The sequence below is a fragment of the Prionailurus bengalensis genome, chromosome C2 (genome assembly GCF_016509475.1).
Source record: "Prionailurus bengalensis isolate Pbe53 chromosome C2, Fcat_Pben_1.1_paternal_pri, whole genome shotgun sequence".
Taxonomy (NCBI): domain Eukaryota; kingdom Metazoa; phylum Chordata; class Mammalia; order Carnivora; family Felidae; genus Prionailurus; species Prionailurus bengalensis.
In genome coordinates this window covers 96,372,018-96,391,624 of record NC_057350.1, presented here as the reverse complement: position 1 = coordinate 96,391,624, position 19,607 = coordinate 96,372,018, and the positions used below count along the sequence as shown (strand labels likewise).

General features: G+C 37.1%; 1 protein-coding gene across 1 annotated transcript in view; it reads left to right on the top strand.

Annotated features, from left to right (window-relative positions):
• Positions 1–18,219, top strand: part of PRKCI (protein kinase C iota) — a 71,837-nt gene extending 53,618 nt beyond the window's left edge. Inside the window, exons 11-18 of the mRNA XM_043594928.1 lie at positions 804–890; positions 3,163–3,298; positions 8,009–8,096; positions 9,106–9,231; positions 10,547–10,626; positions 12,992–13,081; positions 13,463–13,578; positions 18,060–18,219. Coding sequence (XP_043450863.1) covers positions 804–890; positions 3,163–3,298; positions 8,009–8,096; positions 9,106–9,231; positions 10,547–10,626; positions 12,992–13,081; positions 13,463–13,578; positions 18,060–18,147 — 811 coding nt within the window. The 3' untranslated portion in view covers positions 18,148–18,219. The remainder of the gene's footprint in view (positions 1–803; positions 891–3,162; positions 3,299–8,008; positions 8,097–9,105; positions 9,232–10,546; positions 10,627–12,991; positions 13,082–13,462; positions 13,579–18,059) is intronic.
• The last annotated feature ends 1,388 nt before the right edge of the window (positions 18,220–19,607 follow it).

The window sequence follows — 19,607 nt, the reverse complement described above, 5'->3', positions numbered from 1 at the left end:
TGATTATGGCACTAAAAATCTAACTTTTTAAGTATCTTCAAGATTCTAGTTTTAAGACTTAAAGTTTCCTAGAGTTTAACTAGAGAGAGAAATCCTAACTTCTTTACCTTAAGTGACAGTTAAATAAGACTTGTTTTGCAAGGGCCAAAGTCGAGGTGAGAGTAAGAGGCTCTGGATTGCTAGTGGTACTACTTTCAAATGGAAGAAGCAGTTCTCACAGTTATGCTGGTTTACTTTTTTGTATCTTCTGTGATTAAACAGCTTTCTTCTCCAACTACCCTTTGTTTCCGCCAAATTCCTGGAGTGTTTGTTCAGGATAAATCTGTAGAATGCTCTCTATGTTGTAACTGCTCTCTATAGTGTTTAAAAATGCAAAGTTACACTGCCTCGTTTTGGATTTTGGTGTCATGTGCTCTCTCCTGTGTTTTTTTATTTTTATTTTTTAAGCCCACTGACATGTCAAGTTCCTAGAGTTAAGCCCTGCTAATTTTCTTTCTTTCTTTCTTTTTAATTTTGTTTCTCCCACGTTTTCATTTAAATTCCAGTTCACTCACATACAGTGTAATATTAGTTTCAGGTATAGAATTTAGTGAGTCATCACTGACCTATAACACCCAGTGCTCATCACAAGTGTCCTCCTTAATCCCCATCACCCATTTAACGCATCGTCCCCATCCACCTCCCCACCAGTAACCATCAGTTTGTTCTCTATAGTTGAGTCTGTGTCTTGGTTTGTCTCTCTTTTTTCCTTCCTATGTTCATTTGGGTTTTTTTTTTTTTTTCTTATCTCTTCTGTGTTTTAGATTGTTCTTTGTCATAGAGTATGTAAATGGAGGAGATCTAATGTTTCATATGCAGCGACAAAGAAAACTTCCTGAAGAACATGCCAGGTACCGTTGGATTTTTGTCTGGGGTCGTGGGTAGGGGATGCTATGGGACTTTTTATGTGCCAGAGTTTGAAAGGGTAGATAAATCACTTATTTTGATACTAGTTAATTTTTTGGAAGTCATATAGAGGCTAAGGTAAAAGTTTATATTATAACATATGTGTAACATTATGTATTTACATATATTAATGTAAGTAATTGAAAAGTATAAAAACTATTCAAGGGGAAACCTTCAGTTAACTAAACCCAATTATTTTATCTATTCAACACCCACCATTGAAATAATTGATGGATTTACACTTATTATTTGTATATAGTTGAGAGTAATAAAACAATTCCTCTTAAGGTTTTATGTAATTCTGACTATTCTTCCTGTAATTACAATTTCTGAATTGTTCTGCCTTTGGCTTTCTTTTCTCTGATCTCATACATGTTGATGAATAAGAAAAGATCATTAAATATTATGTATTTATTTGTTTATTTTCTGTCCTTAATTTGACATTATTATATAAGATTGTAAATTGCTTATATGTTGGAGGAATTAGGTAGGGAAGGATCATGGCCTTGGAGAAGTTTAATTCATCAGTGCCATGATTTGTTTTGTTTTGTACTCATAATTAGCAATAATTCTCACCCTGTTGTGCTCCGCAAAAGATGAGGCATATGAGTTTGTATATGCGTGTAACAAAGGTTAAAGATTTTATTTTTGTAAGTACTTAGTGGAAATCTTTTTTTTAAATTTTTTTATTTTTTAGTGTTTATTTTTGAGTGAGAGAGATACACACAGAGTGCAAGTGGGGGAGGGTCAGAGAGAGAGAGGGAGACACAGAATCTGAAGCAGGCTCCAGCCTCTGAGCTGTCAGCACAAAGCCTGATGCGGGGCTCGAACTCACAAACAGTGAGATCATGACATGAGCCAAAGTCGGACGCTTAACCAACTGAGCCACCCAGGTGCCCCAATTTAGTGGAAATCTTGCTAATACATTGATTCTTTCTTATCAAAAAGAGATACTATCCTTCAATTTTATTAAAAGGTAGAAATTGTACTAATCTAATCTCAGACCAAACTGTGTTTTGTTTTGTTTTAATTTCCTGTATGTTCATTTATTTAGTCTTTATTAAATGGTTGCCCTTTATAGCAGAGCCACAAATGACATTTCTAATTGTGACCAGAGCCTGTATTTGTTCCTTGTTTGCTCAGTTGGACATGGGGAAAGTAGTTTTTACTGTATTAAAGTGTCAGTTCTGGTTTTGTGCTTTTCTGGAAACCAAAGTACAAAATAAGGGCTCAGGTTCTCTATTCATAGAATTAAGTAACTGAGAAGGTTTGTGTTATGTACCTCCAAACATGATCATGATAACATTCCCCAAAGTAGCAATAAACCAACTTGAGTGTTTTATTTTCATTGTTCAGGTCAAAAGTTCTGGTTATCGCCAATGAGTTAGTGGCAGTTTTTAAAAAACCCTTTCTTTGATGTTAAATGGTATGGTTGTAGGATAATTCATTTTCTAGAATTTTGGTGTGCATTTTATAGTTTGAGTTAAACTTTTAGTATTTTTTTTTTTTTTAATTCTAGACCAATCAATGATTCTTAGCATTTGGAGAGATATTTGTCTCTTAGAGAAGTGATAGAAGCTATGGAAACTCTGTAGAGGGAGGAGATGTAGATGTACACACGTACGCACAACTGAGCCTCCAGTTGTAGCAGTGTGGACTGTCTGAAGTCTATGTAAGGACCCAGATTAAGAACTTCTGTTTGAGACTTTCAAATTAATAATTTTTTGAAAAGTATGAGTTCAATGTAGACTGGAACTTCTGTAATAGTGTTTTGGGCTCAGGTATTTTTTTCTTTATTTCTTTTTAATTTTTTTAAAGTTTATTCATTTTGAGAGAGCAAGCATGTGCGAGAGAGCGCACGCACATGCGCGCATGCTCGAGCAGGGGATGGGCACAGAGAGAGGGGAGAGAATCCCAAGCAAGCTCTATGCTGTCAGCACAGAGCCTGATAGGGAGCTCGAATCCATGAACCACGAGATCATGACCTGAGCTGAAGTCAGACACTCAGTGAACTGAGCCACCCAGGCACCCTTAAGATATTTTAAAGTGTACTTCAGTTTGTGTTTTGGTGTCATTTCTAAAAACATAGGAAGAAAAAAATCTTTTGACACGATTTTGGTGTTTTCATTTGCAGATGGGGATAGGACTTAAATAACCTCTTCTAGAAACTTACCACAATTCCGAAACTTGAATCAAATGAGTTATTTTTCTTTTTAGATTTTACTCTGCAGAAATCAGTCTAGCATTAAATTATCTTCATGAACGAGGGATAATTTATAGAGATTTGAAATTGGACAATGTATTGCTGGACTCAGAAGGACATATCAAACTGACTGACTATGGCATGTGTAAGGTGAGAGGCATTTCTAGTTAATCAGAAGGTCTCAGCAGCTCATAAAATTGTTTTGGTAAAATAACAATATTTAAAGATGGAGAAATGATTGCTACCCTGTTTGGGATGCTTTTTGGAATTTTAGCACAAAGAAAAATATACATGTTTTCTAATCATTTACAAAAGTCCATATTTTCTGTGACTGTTATATGTGCTATAATAAGAGTTAATTTCTTTTTATTGTCTGTAACATTTTATTTTGAATGTTGTGAAAGTACTGGAGAAAATTTGGAAATAAAAATTGTCTGCAATCCCATGACTTTAGCGTAACTACTTGCGTGTCACCGTCTACTTTTCGCCATTTAATTGTGACTCGTGATAATGTATTCAAGATTTTCCCAGGAAATGTATCATTTTTTGTATTTAAAATTTAAATATCTGACATAAAGTACAGTAGAACAAAATAAGAATTTCAATTACTCTCAGGACATGTCCTTTATTTCTCGGACCTATATTCTTTTTGTAACAGTTTTTTATTTAAGAGTCCAGTGTTTTTCCACAAAACGTGTAGGGTGCTACTCTCCTTGTTGAAGTAGCCGGGCCAGAATTATCTGCACACGGTAATATGGCAACAAGCATGTAAACGTATGGATCACACTCTCCCATTTACCTGAAGGAAGTGCCTCCAGAGCTTGGAGACTATTTAAACTGTTTAAATGCTAACATTAAGTAAGACACTCTAACAGTATTGAAGATTTAATGTCATTATCTCTTGATAATGACCTTAAAAGAAAATCTTTACCTCAGGTATTTTTGCTTTTAGGTACAAAACTCAGACATTTTTATCTTTTCTTATATTAAATTTCTATTTCCTTACATTTTTCTATTATACACATCTTTAGTTATAAACAAGTAAACATTTAGTAGGCAAACCCCTATATATCCATTTTTTATGAGATTTGTGATACCTTTTTTTTTTTTTTTTATCTCTGTCACTTTTCTACCAGGGGATTTTTTTCTTATTTCAAAAGAAAAATGTCCTATAATTTGTCAAAGGAAAATAAAGCTGAACAGCAACAACAAAAAACCCATTAAAAATGTTAACCTTGTTAGAAAGTGTACACATTAAAAAAATAGTCTTTATTTTTGCATGCCAGATACTGTTTTTTTTTTTTTTAATTATAATAGTCTGCTTACAGAGTCTGAAGAAATGGCATTCTTCTATGTCATTGGTGAGTGTATGCATTGTTATAACTGTTTGTAAAGCAGTTTGGTGGGGATGTATCAGGAATCTTAAAGATATACAGGCACACTCTTTGATTTAGAACTTCTGCCTCTGGGATATTCTTTCTTTACATTTACATCCAAGTTAGTTAGCATATAGTGCAATAATGATTTCAGCAGTAGAATCCAGTGATTCATCCCCTACATATAATGTCCAGTGCTCATCCCAACAAGTGTCTTCCTTAATTCCCCTTGCCCATTCAGCCCACCCCTGACCCAGAACCCCCTCCAGCAACCCTCAGTTTGTTCTCTATATTTAAAAGTCTCTTATCTTTTGTTCCCCTCCCTGTTTTTATATTATTTTTGCTTCCCTTCCCTCATGTTCATCTGTTTTGTATCTTAAATTCCACATATGAGTAAAGTCATACGATAATTGTCTTTCTCTTACCAATTTCACTTAGCACAATACACTCAAGTTCCATCCATGTTGTTGCAAATGGCAAGATTTCACTGTTTTTGATTGCCGAGTAATACTCCATTGTGTATATATACCACATCTTCTTTATCCATTCATCCGTCAATGGACATTTGGGCTCTTTCCATACTTTGATTATTGTCTATAGTGCTGCTATATTGGGGTGCATGTGTCCCTTCGAAACAGCACACCTGTATCCTTTGGATAAATACCTAGTAGTGCAATTGCTGGGTCATAGGGTAGTTCTATTTTTAATTTTTTGAGGAACCTCCATATTGTTTTCCAAAGTTGCTGCACCAGTTTCCATTCCCACTAGCAGTTCAAAAGGGTTCCTCTTTCTCCACATCCTTGCCAACATCTGTTGTTGTCTGAGTTGTTAATTTTAGCCATTCTGACAGGTATGAGGTGGTATCTCATCATGGTTTTGATTTGTATTTCCCTGATGATGAGTGATGTTGGGCATCTTTTCATGTGTCTGTTAACCATCTAGATGTCTTTTACCCATTTCTTCACTGGACTATTTGTCTTTTGGGTGTTGAGTTTGATAAATTCTTTATAGATTTTGGATACTAACCCTTTGATACGTCATTTGCAAATATCATTTCTGCCTCTGGGATATCCTGAGTAAATTTTTTGGCCTATGAGAAAAGGTTTATGACCAAAATTTTTTTCTTGTAGTTGGTGATAAGTATTTTAAATATTTTAAATAATCTAAATGGCTAGTAAGGAGAATAATTAGGGGAAATTACAGAGTGACCACAAAACATAGCATTATAAAGTCATTTAGAAGATGTTTGCCAAAACTTCATAACAATATAAAATGTTTATAAATAACATTAAATAGAGTTTTAAAGTATGGCATTGTTTCTTTTTTTTATTTTTATTTTTTTAAACTTTTTTTTTTTTTCAATGTTTCTTTATTTTTGAGAGATAGAGCACAAGCAGGGGCAGAGAGAGGGGGAGACACAGACTCCAAAGCGGGCTCCAGGCTCTGAGCTGTCAGCACAGAGCCCGATGTGGGGCTCGAACTCACGGATCGCGAGGTCATGACCTGGCTGAAGTCGGACGCTTAACCGACTGGGCCACCCAGGCACCCCTGGCATTGTCTGTTTCTATATGTGTTGTATGTTCTATTATGTAGCATCATACATTCTGTTTACTTTTACATATTTTTGAGGTTATTATAATGGGCATGCATTACTTAATAAAACTCACAAAAATGAATTGCCTTTTATTTAATTGTAAATTTACTGTTAGCTTGTTTTTAAACTATCTTTTTATTGTTGATATCTTATTTAATTGCCTTGTGGCCAGAAAATGGTCTGAATGATATTAGTTCTTTGAAAATATATTGAGATTTCCTTTGTGACTTAGTATTTGGTCAGTATCCCATATGTACTTTAAAAAGGATATATATAGGGGTGCCTGGGTGGCGCAGTCAGTTAGGCATCCGACTTCAGCCAGGTCACGATCTCGCGGTCCGTGAATTCGAGCCCCGCGTCAGGCTCTGGGCTGATGGCTCAGAGCCTGGAGCCTGTTTCTGATTCTGTGTCTCCCTCTCTCTCTGCCCCTCCCCCGTTCATGCTCTGTCTCTCTCTGTCCCAAAAATAAATAAAAAAGGTTGAAAAAAAAAAAATTAAAAAAAAAAAAAAGAATATATAATCTCTTTTTTGCATGCAGGGAGTCTATGTCCTTCACACTCTCTCTTTTCTTTCCCCTTTTCTCCTCATGTACACACAGATTATACATATTTGTATGTATGTATATGTATGTATATACATATTATATGTATGTATACATACGTATATGTATATGTATAATATGTATCTGTATGTATATACATATTATATGTATGTATACATATATGTATATGTATAATATACATATGTATGTATATTATATATGTATATTATACATATACATATATATATTTAGCTTTTGTCAAATCTTTTTCTGCTTACTAATTTTTTTGTCTGTATGATATGTCATTTTCTGATACAGATGTTTTGAAATCACCTGTCATGATTTGGGATTGTATTATCAGTTCAGCCTGCTATATCAATATACTGTAGACTAAGTGGCTTAAAAGACAGACATTTATTTCTCATAGTTCTGGAGACTGGGAAGTTCAAGATCAAAGTGCTAGTAGATCCAGTGTCTGGCGAAGGCACTCTTTATGGTTTTCAGATGCATGAAGGCACTCTTCATGGCTTGCAGATGGGTGAAGGCATTCTTCACGGTTTGCAAATGTGTCTTTTTGTTGTATTCTTACATGGCAGGGAGAGAAAGAGGGAGTTCTCTTCCTCTTATAAAGACACTTATAAAGACACTAATCCCATCATAACTAATTACCTCCCAAAGTCTCTGTCTCCCAGTGTTATCACATTAAGTGTTCAACATATGAATGGCAGGGGGGGGGGCATACAAATGCCCATTCCATAGCAGGGATTGTGAAATTCTTCTAATTTGTCTATTTTTACTTTGTGTTTTGAGGCTGTGTTGTTAGGTGCATACAAGTTTGTTATAAATTTTTGGTGATTGTTCCATTTCTCAGTGTGTAGTTTTTCTGTTATACACATTAGTGTCTTCTGCCTTAATTTTTTCCATCTGGTAGCTATTGAAATACAAAGCCAAAAAATTTGTGCCTTAGGAAAAACAACCAACAGTGCTTGTGTTAGCAGGTGGGATTTAAAGTGCTTTTCTTCATAAAATATGATTCCTTTTACTCATATAATTAAAATTTTTATATTAAGTTTTTACCTGAATATAAATTATTTCAAGTACAATTTTTATTTTAATTGAACTGTCCACCAACATCTAATAAGGACAGGCTTTCTTTAAGCTATTTAGGGGCAACTCATGATTTTAATAATAAAGACAACTGTACTAGTAATATTTTATTTAAGCTTAATATATTACCTGTAGATGCTGAGCTTATATAACAAATGAAATAAAAGAGATGAATTTAAAAGATAATTTTTGATCTTATTATTTCTTTTCTCTTTTTTCTTTCTTTTTTATTTTTTTAAAAGGAAGGATTACGGCCAGGAGATACAACCAGCACTTTTTGCGGTACTCCCAATTACATTGCTCCTGAAATTTTAAGAGGAGAAGATTATGGTAATAAATAAATAGGTGTTATTTTAGCTAAGTGCTAGATGGGTGGTTAAATGTGGTACCCACTGCATTATAGTACTCTGTAGTATTTAAATACTAATCTTATTAATATAAACTTCCTTGATCCCCTTAAAACCTACATGAAAACCCTAAAATATGAATGAAATAAGAGACAGTGGGACCTTAGCAGTATTTGGGGGTATAGATTTGAATATTTTATTAATGGCAACACTAAAAGTTCTAGGCACTAATCCAAGCAGTTTCCATTATATTAACTAAATTAATCTTCTCAATAATCCTAGGAGGTAAGCATTGTTAATTCCCATTTTACAGAAAGTTTAGATAACTTGCCCGAGATCATACAGCTAGAAAGTGGCAGAGTAAGGATTTAAACTTTAGCCATGTGACTACAAAGTCATGAACCCCTGGAAGATTGTTCACATTTCCTGGGATATTTCCTCCAGGAATCTGAAAAATGAGGGAGAGATTGACTGCTTGTCAGGAACCAGAGAATATATTTATCTCAAAACATTGGACTTCTTGGGTTCTGGCCCTGTGATTTCAGCAGATGTGAAGAGGATGGTACTTCTGACAGCCGTTCAGAATCGGCTTCCAAGGTCCTTCAAGGATCTTTAATCAACTAGCAGAAGATCAAGTTTCAGACCCACGAAAGTTATTCTCAAATAAAATTTAATTATATCCTCAAAAAAAAAAAAAAAGATACAGACTATGAGTCTGAAATTACAGGCATATTTGGGAGAAGGAACTTAGTGTTTCATTTCCAATATTTATTCCCCAATATTTTATTTTTAAAGTTATCTTTTAGGTACCTCCCCTTGTTGATAAGTAAAATATTCCTATAATCTTCACTGCCAACCATGATAGTTATAATGCATTTAGAGTTTATTTTTCATTACGTTTATTTTTTAATTGTACAATGAAATGCATCTCAAGTTACTTTTAAGAATGCAGAATAGATAATTTGTTGCTTCAAAAAATTTCTTTTTTGAAGGTTTCAGTGTCGACTGGTGGGCTCTTGGAGTACTAATGTTTGAGATGATGGCAGGCAGATCTCCATTTGATATTGTTGGAAGCTCGGATAACCCTGATCAAAACACAGAGGATTATCTTTTCCAAGGTAATTTGCGGTATTTTACAGATTCTCTGTGAATAACCTATTCTAGGGTATGAATGAGGATGGCTCAGATTTTTACCTTGAGTAAGAAGAGAATAATTGGACAATATACTTCTTCATTTTTTTTTTAATGTTTATTTATTTATTTATTTTTGAGAGAGAGAAGGAGAGTGAGAGAAGGAAGGGCAGAGAGAGGGGGAGACAGAGAATCCCAGGCAGGCTCTGCACTGTCAGCACAGAGCCCAACGTGGGGCTCGCACTCACGAACTGCAAGATCATGACCTGAGCTGAAATCAGGAGTCAGATGCCCAACCAACGGAGCCACCCAGGCACCCCTTCATTTTTTTAAAAATATATCTTCCTACTTCTGTTCCTTCAGTCCCATTTACCAACTACTTTCTCATACTCAGAAATATAACAAAGAAGTTCCTTCAGATTGTATATCACAGAGATTAGAAGAAGGAATCCTGTGGCTAGAGAGGAATATCTTTCCACATGGACCCCGAGGCTGAGTGCATAAGTCCAAGAACAATATGGAGGAAAAAGTGGGGTACCAAGAATATAAGAGGATCAAAAGGTGAAGAAAAGAAGGCCCACAATTGGAAACACAAAGACTCAAACAGAAAAAAAAAAAAAAAAACCCAGACAAGGGATCACCCCCTGCTCCCAACACCCAGTCCAAAGATTTCCATGAAATTCTACATTTAATAATTAAGGCCATCACAGGAAATGAATAGCCGTTTCATGTAACAGAAAATCCAGATGGCCATGGAATATATGAAAAAGCATTCAGCTTCACTAGTAATTAGGGGTTTGCACATTAAAACATTAATGAGCTACTATTTCCTGCCCGTGCATTTGGCAGAAATTTTAAAGTCCGATAATACCAGGGCTGGTGAGGATGTGGATGGAGTAAGTGGAACTCTCATAGACTGCTGGCAAGCAGTGAAAATTGATTTAACAGCTTTGGAGAACAACTTGGCAATGTCTAATAAAATTGAGTATAGTAACATGTACCTCACATTTTGTAGCTATTAACTCATTTAAACCTCATAACAACCCCATGAAGTAGGTATTATTTTTATTCTAATTTTACAGATGAGGAAACCGAGGCACAGTAAGGTAGTCAAAGAATAAAATATGCATGTAAATGATAAGGACAGCATTCAGAGAAGAGGCTCTCTGAGAGGGAAGGAGAGGAGCGAGCCTGAGAAAACTTATTTTTTTCTTCGAGAACGCCCTTAAGTAGCTCATAATAAAAATGTAAAATTGAAGCTATGTAAAAGTGAAATATAATACCACTGTTTTATCTTTCTAGTTATTTTGGAAAAACAAATTCGCATACCACGCTCTCTGTCTGTAAAAGCTGCAAGTGTCCTGAAGAGTTTTCTCAACAAGGTATAAATTGAATGTAAAAATCTTCAGCGGTTTATCTCTGTATAGATGAGACTAAGTAGAGGTTCAGGCAGTGTAATATTCCAAAACACTAGCGTATAATAATTTTTTTTCAGTTAGATCTAGAACTTATCTCTTTACCAAAGAGTATTAGATCCTGAGATGAATTGTCCTTTCCATTTTGACAGTGTAAGTCACTGCCAGCTATGTATTACATATGGGTTTTTAAATTTTTTTTTTTTCCAACGTTTATTTATTTTTGGGACAGAGGGAGACAGAGCATGAACAGGGAGGGGCAGAGAGAGAGGGAGACACAGAATCGGAAACAGGCTCCAGGCTCTGAGCCATCAGCCCAGAGCCCGACGCGGGGCTCGAACTCACGGACTGCGAGATCGTGACCTGGCTGAAGTCGGACGCTTAACCGACTGCGCCACCCAGGCGCCCCAGATATGGGTTTTTTAATGTAGATGATATATATACCATGTACTCAATTAGGGAAAAATTACATCTTTGGGGATAGCCTCAATCGTACTTACAGCTTTGTTACTCAGTTTTCTTTGGATTATTATTCACAGATCTCTTTCCTTATTGAGCACTTGGGACAGTAGTGTTCTGTACAGATTATCATGTCAAAAGCCTTGTAAACAGATAAAATTCAGAAGAAATGAAATGCTGTCATTGGTTCTTAAAAAATCTGAAGACCATTCAATTCTTCGTTGTGGTCGGTAGGTTAGAAGAGTTTTAGGATCTAAGATTATGATTCTGAATGGCTTTTACTTATAACACTTCTAACACCAAATGTGTAGGTTTTTTTCCACACCAACAACCAATTCTCCACCTCTCTAGACATCAACTTGGTGTATTACAATTCAGTTTATTTCTGATACTAACTACCCAGAATTACCATCAGATTCCAGGGGTTTAAGGGCTCAGTCCCATAAAACTATCTTCACCTCAAGTGCCAGTCATGAGTCATGAGTATTGAGTACCCACATTTCTGTCTGACTTGGCTACAGAGTTGAGCTTCCCACAATTCTCACACCGCAGGTTCAGTAATTCGCTAGAATGGCTCCCAGAACTCAGGAAAATAGTTTACTTGCTATCACTGGTTGGTTATAAAAAAAGATACAAATGAACAGCCAGATGAAAAGATACATGGGGTGCAGTCCAAAAGGATCCTGAGCACAGGAGTTTCTGTCCCTGTGGAGTTAGGGTACACACCCTCCGTGTCTCCCAGCATATGGACATATTCACCAACCCAGAAGCTCTCCAAACCCTGTGGTTCAGAGGGCTTTATGGAGGTTCCATTACATTGACACAATTGATTGAATCATTATCCATTGGTAGTTGACCTCCACCCGTCTGAAAATGAGGCTTAAAGTTACAACTCTCTAATCACATGGATGGTTCCTCCGGCAACCAGATCCCATCCTGAGCTATCTACCAGCCCACCAAGAGTCACATTATTAGTATAAACTCAGGTGTAATTGAAAGGGACTTGTGAATAACAAAAGATAATTGGCTCACTCAGGTAATTACTCACTCAGGTTTTAGAAGCTGTGTCAGGGACCTGGGACAGAGACCAGATACGCTTATTGTATCACGGTGATCTTGGCAATCATAAATGTTTTCTTAAATAAATTGTAGGTTAGAAAAAGTAGGTTGATGTGCATTTATCATCTAACGTAAATATAGATAATGATGAATTTTAACAAAATGAGAAATTGAGGCTTTTGAGTACTTTAGATGGAGAAAGATTTAAAATGGAAATCTAAGTATTAGCACGCTGCAAAATGAAGGTGAGAGGTTTTAATGTTCAAAATAAAATGCCTTTTAGTGGAAAGGAAAATGGTAACATGTTCTCATTCACAGTAATGAATAAGCCAAGACTGTTTGCTTGTAAGTTACAGCCCCTTAGTCCAATGGGTCACATAATGGTTGTATCACGGTTATACACAGATTATATTGTTTTGTTGCTGTAATTGGACATAGAGCTTTACAAATGAGCTAAGAACACACTTGTGAAGTTTCGGGGTTTGTATATTTTGACCAGCACAATAACCTGTGCCAAAGAAATAGGTGGATGCTGCTGAGATGATTGTGCTGCTCTCTTTTCCCTCCCCTTTTCCTGTAGCAAGGAGTAGTGACCTATATCCACTATAATCACATGATAGCCGGAGACAGAGCCATGAGGAAATTGTACTCGTCACAAGCTTCAGATACTCATTTAAGTCTAGTGTTGTACTATGATGTAATTTCAGAGATAAAGGTATTATATAATAGACACAAAACCCAGGTCACAAAGAGGATTTATTTATTCTAAAGCATGATATCCATCCAGTTCTTGAAACATTTCTCTCCATCATAGGACCCAAAGGAACGATTGGGTTGTCATCCTCAAACGGGATTTGCTGATATTCAGGGACACCCATTCTTTCGAAATGTTGATTGGGATATGGTACGTAAATTGTCATTGTTTTCTATATTAGGTATCCTTATTATCTTGGGCCAAATTTTATTCTCTTAAAAGAATGTTAAAAAAATAAAACAAATATATCATAGCTTAAGTAACTTAAGCCACACTCTAAAGTGCTTTTTAAAAAGCTTTTAAAACAATAAAAGCTTAGAATATTAATTTAATGGAGCAGGTTGTAATATTAGTAAGGCCTATATCAGCGTTCAGTTTTGTACATTATTTCCATCATTGTGAATACCGTTGAACCACGCCTAAGGACTCGCTGTGATAAGATGTGGAAGCCTCTGAGGGAAGAGGAGAAATGTAGAGGTGGAATTTTTCTAAGAACGTAGGCTTGAGCTGTCATCTAATATGCCTTTCTAGATGGAGCAAAAGCAGGTGGTACCTCCCTTCAAACCAAATATTTCTGGGGAATTCGGTTTGGACAACTTTGATTCTCAGTTTACTAATGAACCTGTCCAGCTCACTCCAGATGACGAGTAAGTAACTCTATAGACTGAAATATTTCTGAAGTTATTTGAAAGTTTCATTTTTAGTGGCTACACGGTGCTTCGTTACCAGATTATAACATAATTGAATCAGCCATTCAGTTATGGGATATTTGAATCTATTACACTATTATAAGTTATAACGACTGCCCTTTTCTACTTTGCCTTACGTGCCTTATCTCTAATTCCCACAACAACATGATAAATCTACTTACTGTCATCTTCCTCTTACAGATGAGGAAACTGAGACCCAGACAGGGCAAGCAGAGTCACACAGCTGTCAGGTGGCAGAGTCAGGATGGAAACCCGTGCTTTTTCCACTGCACTGCACTGCACTGTTTTGAAGATGACTGTCTTTGAGTTCCTGAGTATTACTTTAAGATAGATTCTCAGAGAGGGAATTAGATCAAAGAGTGAAAATTTGTTTTAAGTTTATTTATTTTGAGAGTGCACAAACACGAACAGGGGGATGGGGGGGGGGGGAGAGAGAGAGAGAGAGAGAGAGAGAGAGAATGAATATACCAAGCAGGCTCCACACTGTCAGTGCAGAGCCTGATGTGGGGCTCAAAACTCACAAACTGTGAGATCATGACCTGAGCTGAAATCGAGAGTCGGACACCCAGCTGACCGAGCCACCCAGGTGCCCCTAAAGAGTATGAAATTTTGAAAGCTCTTGATATGTATTGCCAAATTGCTTATTAAAAAGATGACATTAACTTACCAAGTCTAGCCAGCGGTGATCTGACATATTTTTTATGTGTATGTTCATCTTTTAAAAGTATGGTTTAGAATAATTTGGGCATATTTGATTGTTTACCTCTCTTTACAGATTCATTCTGTCATCTCAAGGAGGCCCTTACTCCTTGGCTATATTTTCACTTCTGTCTTGTTCATTCTTACCACATTCCTCATGCAGCTGTTCAAACCGTCTCTACATTTTGGAAGCCTTCAGTCCTACCCCTGCCTTCACCACTTCTAACGGACTAACCTTGCCTTAGCTTGACTGCAAGGATTGAGACCTGCCTGGTGTGAGCTTGCTCTGTTTTCAGCTGTCACAGACCATCTTGCATCTCAGAATTGCTGTCTCTCCCACCTCCTTTTTCTTCTTCCCTATTCTTGGAAGGCTATCCCTCTTTTGCAAGGGGTGCTCCATTTTCCTAGATCTGTTTCCTTAGCTTCTGCCAGGATTTCATTTTGTCAGTTATGTCCATTACTCCACCTTCTTTCTCTTTTCCTGCTGCTCTTCTTCTATTTATAAACATGCTCAGATATCCTAATTTGCCCCCTGGATCTTAGCACATCTTTAAACCACCATATTTTCTTCCCTCATTTTCTTTTCAAGATAATTACTCGATGCTCATGGTAAAAGAAAAATAAATAAGCAGTATCTCCATCAAACTCCTTCAGAGTAGTCAACATTGATTGTCTTGTACTTTTCTTACTACCTGCACTTTAACTCTTTACAATTTAACCTGCTTCTTCGGCTTTTGACGGTTGAGTTGATTTGTCAATTTCTGATTTTCGTTTAGTGTTTATTCATTTTTTGAGAGAGGGAGAGGCAGAGGCAGAGAGAGAGGGAGACACAACATCCGAAGCAAGCTCCAGACTCCGAGCTGTCAGCACAGAGCCCGCCCGATACAGGGCTTGAACTTACGGACTGTGAGATCATGACCTGAGCTGCAGTCAGACACTTAACCGACTGAGCCATCCGGGCGCCCCTGTTGATTTCTGATTTTTAAAGCATGTTTTGATCAGTTCTCATCTCCCCTGATGTCTGTGAAGCATTTGGCACTCATGGCCTTGCTTTGTTGGGCGCTACCCATCCTGGTCTGCTTCATCTCTGTGACCACTTTTTCCCCTGTCCCCTCAAGACTGAGATGTTGCACAGTTCTGTTCGTAACAGCTGCCTTTTTGCTATATGCACTTTGTTCCTTGGAGATTTCGGCCAGCCCCACATCACTGATACCAGCTATTTAAATCACACCCAGCTAAATTGGCAAACGGTTTTTGAGCAAAGGGCCCTGTGCTAAGTACTGGGCATTAAAGACGATTAAGATGTAGGCCAGTCTTGTAAAAAAGCTTACTGTCTACCAAAGGAGAGAGTAATGTACGAAAGTCATTATTCTGACAGTGTCATGTATTAAAAAGAACACTAGATTTAATCAAAAGATAGGAATTTGAATCCTGACCTCACCTCTTACCAACTGAGTAACCTGGGTTCAAATTTCATAACTTCTCTGTGCCTATTTCTTCTCTTACTGCCTACCTCAGAAGGCTGCTGTGAAGAATAAATGAGCCATAGTTCCTAAAGCACCCCCCACCTGGTATCTCTCCTGAACTGCATTTCTATCTGCTTGTTTAAACATTTTCCCTGGTTTGTCAGACAAACACCTCAGACATACGAAATCTGAAATAAAGGTAATGACTTCTTGGGGCGCCTGGCTGGTTCATTCAGGGGAGCATGCGACTCTTGATCTCAGGGTCGTGAGTTCGAGCCCCACATCGGGTGTAGAAATTACTTTTAAAAAAGGAAAGAAAAGAAAAGAAAAATGACTCTTTATGGTCTCTTTTTCTGTTGTTCTCAATCGGTTCCTTATTTTTATTTACTTTTTCGTGCTCATTATGCCATCGTGTGTTCCTGCATTCAGATCCAAAATGTCCATGATTATTGACGCTTCCTTTTCCTTAACAAACGATAACGTGTTCAGCTGCCAACTCCTTGTCTGTTCTTTCTTTACTTCATCACTTGTGTCAGATCCTTCGTTTTCGTTCCCATTGTCGTCAGCCCCATTCACACCTCTTTCAAATCATGCGTAGAATATTACACCATCCTCCTGATCGGGCTCATCCTTTGCTTTGCAACCCATCCTGTACATCTCCTGCAGTAGCACTACCAGTTTTTTAACCCCCTTTGTCAGAAGCCTCCAGTAACCTCCTCCTTGTCTAGAAGATAAAACCTGTCATCTCAGCCAGCAGTCACGGCCTTCTACCCTCTCCTCCCACCCGACTCTCCAGCCCTCTCTCACTGTGCTCCAACACAAATGCTGTGTTCTGACCAGTCTCCATTACTCCACATCCCCGGATAGTGTGCTGTTACCTTTGCTCATGCTGTTCCCTCTGTATGCCTCCTTCATTTTTACATACTGGAATCTTCTCCATCTTGCTGAGCTACCTCAAATGCAACCAGGTCTTTGATGAATAAAGGTGAAACTCCTTCATTTTTACATACTGGAATCTTCTCCATCTTGCTGAACTACCTCAAATGCAACCAGGTCTTTGATGAGTAAAGGTGAAACTCCCTACTCTAGTAAGCATTACTGGCTTCCTTTAACTGGCCATTACCTTCCTCCCAGATCATCTACCTTTGACATGCTTCTGTTCCTGTGCTTTCAACTCCAGTAAATTACTTGGCGCTTCCCCAGACCTAACATAGTCTTTCATAATTCTGTTCAGTAAGTGGTTGTGGAATGAATGCTGGCTTTCTCAATTTCTGGAACTAGAAGTCACCCTTCTCATTAGAACTGTGCTTAGATCAAGACTTAGCTGTCCCGGGGCGCCTGGGTGGCTCAGTCGGTTAAGCCTCCGACTTCAGCTCAGGTCACGATCTCACGGTCTGTGAGTTCGAGCCCCGCGTCGGGCTCTGGCCTGATGGCTCAGAGCCTGGAGCCTGCTTCCAGTTCTGTGTCTCCCTCTCTCTCTGCCCCTCCCCCGTTCATGCTCTGTCTCTCTCTGTCTCAAAAATAAAAATAAAAACGTTAAAAAAAAAAAAGACTTAGCTGTCCCATATGAAACTTAGCAGGTACTGCTTTCCCTTGTAGCTTTTCTTTATATGGGATACCTTCCCTCCTCGAAGGAAGGGACTGTATCCTGTGTAACTTTGCTCTGCAGTATGGTGTGTGCATTTAAGTATTCAAATATTCATTGGTATTACTCTTACTGCATATTAAATTAGAAACCCAGTATAACAGAATGCCAACATCTCTATACCCTATGACCCATGACCTCCCTGTGGTGTCTTCTCCTTATTCTAGGTCTTTCTATGTACTTGTCCCTATTGCCTTTTCCTTTTGGCTAACTTCTTCTGGGCCTTCTTGTCACCATCTTCCTGTTGAGGTGACTACTAAATTGAATGCTAATTCAGACCTGGATGTTCGCCTCTAAGTATGAGTGTTGTTCAGGTCAAAAGTTAAGATTAACCAGAATTGTGACAATTTGTGACTTTTAATTTCTAGCCTTCAATTTTGGACTACCTTTTAGTTCTAAACCTGCTTACAGGATTGTTAGTCTTTTATTTTCAGTACTCTTGATTCTTCTAGAAGATGTTTTGGGATTAATCTAAATAGTTGTAGCTTTCTTCCCCCATAATTTATACAAATTAGCCTTATTTTTTGTTTTTTAATTTTCGCTTACCATTTAAATAAAAAGTTGAAGAAATCTAGATTATGAAAATTAATTTATTTTTCTTTCAACAGTGACATTGTGAGGAAGATTGATCAGTCTGAATTTGAAGGTTTTGAGTACATCAATCCTCTCTTGATGTCTGCAGAAGAATGTGTCTGATCCTCATTTTCCAACTGTGCATTTTGCTTGTGTTGCCATTTAATGCATGAATAAACTCGTTACCAGCCTGGATACAATGAACCATTTTATATTTCTTACCTACAAAAAAAGCATTCAGTATCTTCTATTGTTGGCTGTAAGAGTCAATTATTACATCTAACTATGAAAAAGAAAATGAAACTAGTTTCCAGACGGTCGTGTCAACATTCAGTTATACTGGTAATCCAGCAGCCTACTGATGAGTAATGAAGTTGTCCTTTTTGTTTAAAGGAAATACTTAACCACCGCGTTTAAGGCACATGATGGGATTGTGTCATAAACCTACTGTGATTTTTGTCATTCTTCATTTAGTCCTTAAAGTTTTAAATTTTGGAATAGAAGAGTAATTCAAAATACAGCAACTTATGTTACCTATTACTTTCTGAGTTCTTTGTGTTTAAAAATTCAGCTGTAAGTTTTATTGCCTTGGATAATTAAGTTATTGATTTTTAAGGCAACAGTTATTAAATTGGTAGTAAAGGATGTCACTTGCTTAGAATTAGGGAATACAAGTTCTCCTTGAGGAAAAAAAAAAAAAACCAGGCACATTTTATTAAGTATTAGATTCTAAATCATTAGCTATTTTTGAAAAACTGATGAGTGATTTCTTAGGATAGGGGTGTAAGCTTCTGAGCTTATCCCTTTAGCCAGAACTTTAACTGGAATGTTAGTAACTGTCATTCAAAGAACCAGGATGCATTTGAATGGAGCATTTCTCAGTATATAGAAAGGGAGAAAAATAGAAATTAAAAATGTTTTAAATTAAAAAAAAAAAAAAAAAAACACACCAGAAAAGTGCAATGGTAATCCCGCAGTGACTTTTTATGGTTTTAGATAACAAGGAAGCACTCCTTATCAAACTTGTAAAAGCATTCCATTATCCAGTAGAGACAGAACGTATGCAATTTTTTCCTTATAACTTAATATACATACAAAGTATTTTATCTTCCAAATAGTGTCTTAACCTTACTCATTTATTCACCAAAACCACATCATCCATACTTTTGGACCCTGTTTATAGTATGGAGTCTTCAGTGAAATTAAAAAAGGTCAACATGAATCAATATTCAGAACACAGACATACATATTCCACAAGTTCCAGCTCCTTAAATGAGTTTTTGTTAAGTGGGTAACACATATAATCAGAGTGGAATACATTTCAGGGGCAGAGTTCTTCAGATTATTTTTTATTAATACTAGTGTTTAGCAATTTATTATTTAAAGGGATGCCTGTGATAGCATCCGTTGATTTTGAATATTTTTTTAATGTTTATTTTTGAGAGAGAGCTTGTGAGTGGGGTAGGGGCAGGGGGGTTACAGAGGATCTGAAATGGGCACTGTGCTGACAGCAGGCGAGCCTGCTATGGGGCTCGATTGAACTCACCCAACTGTGAGATCACAACCTGAACTTAGGATGAATG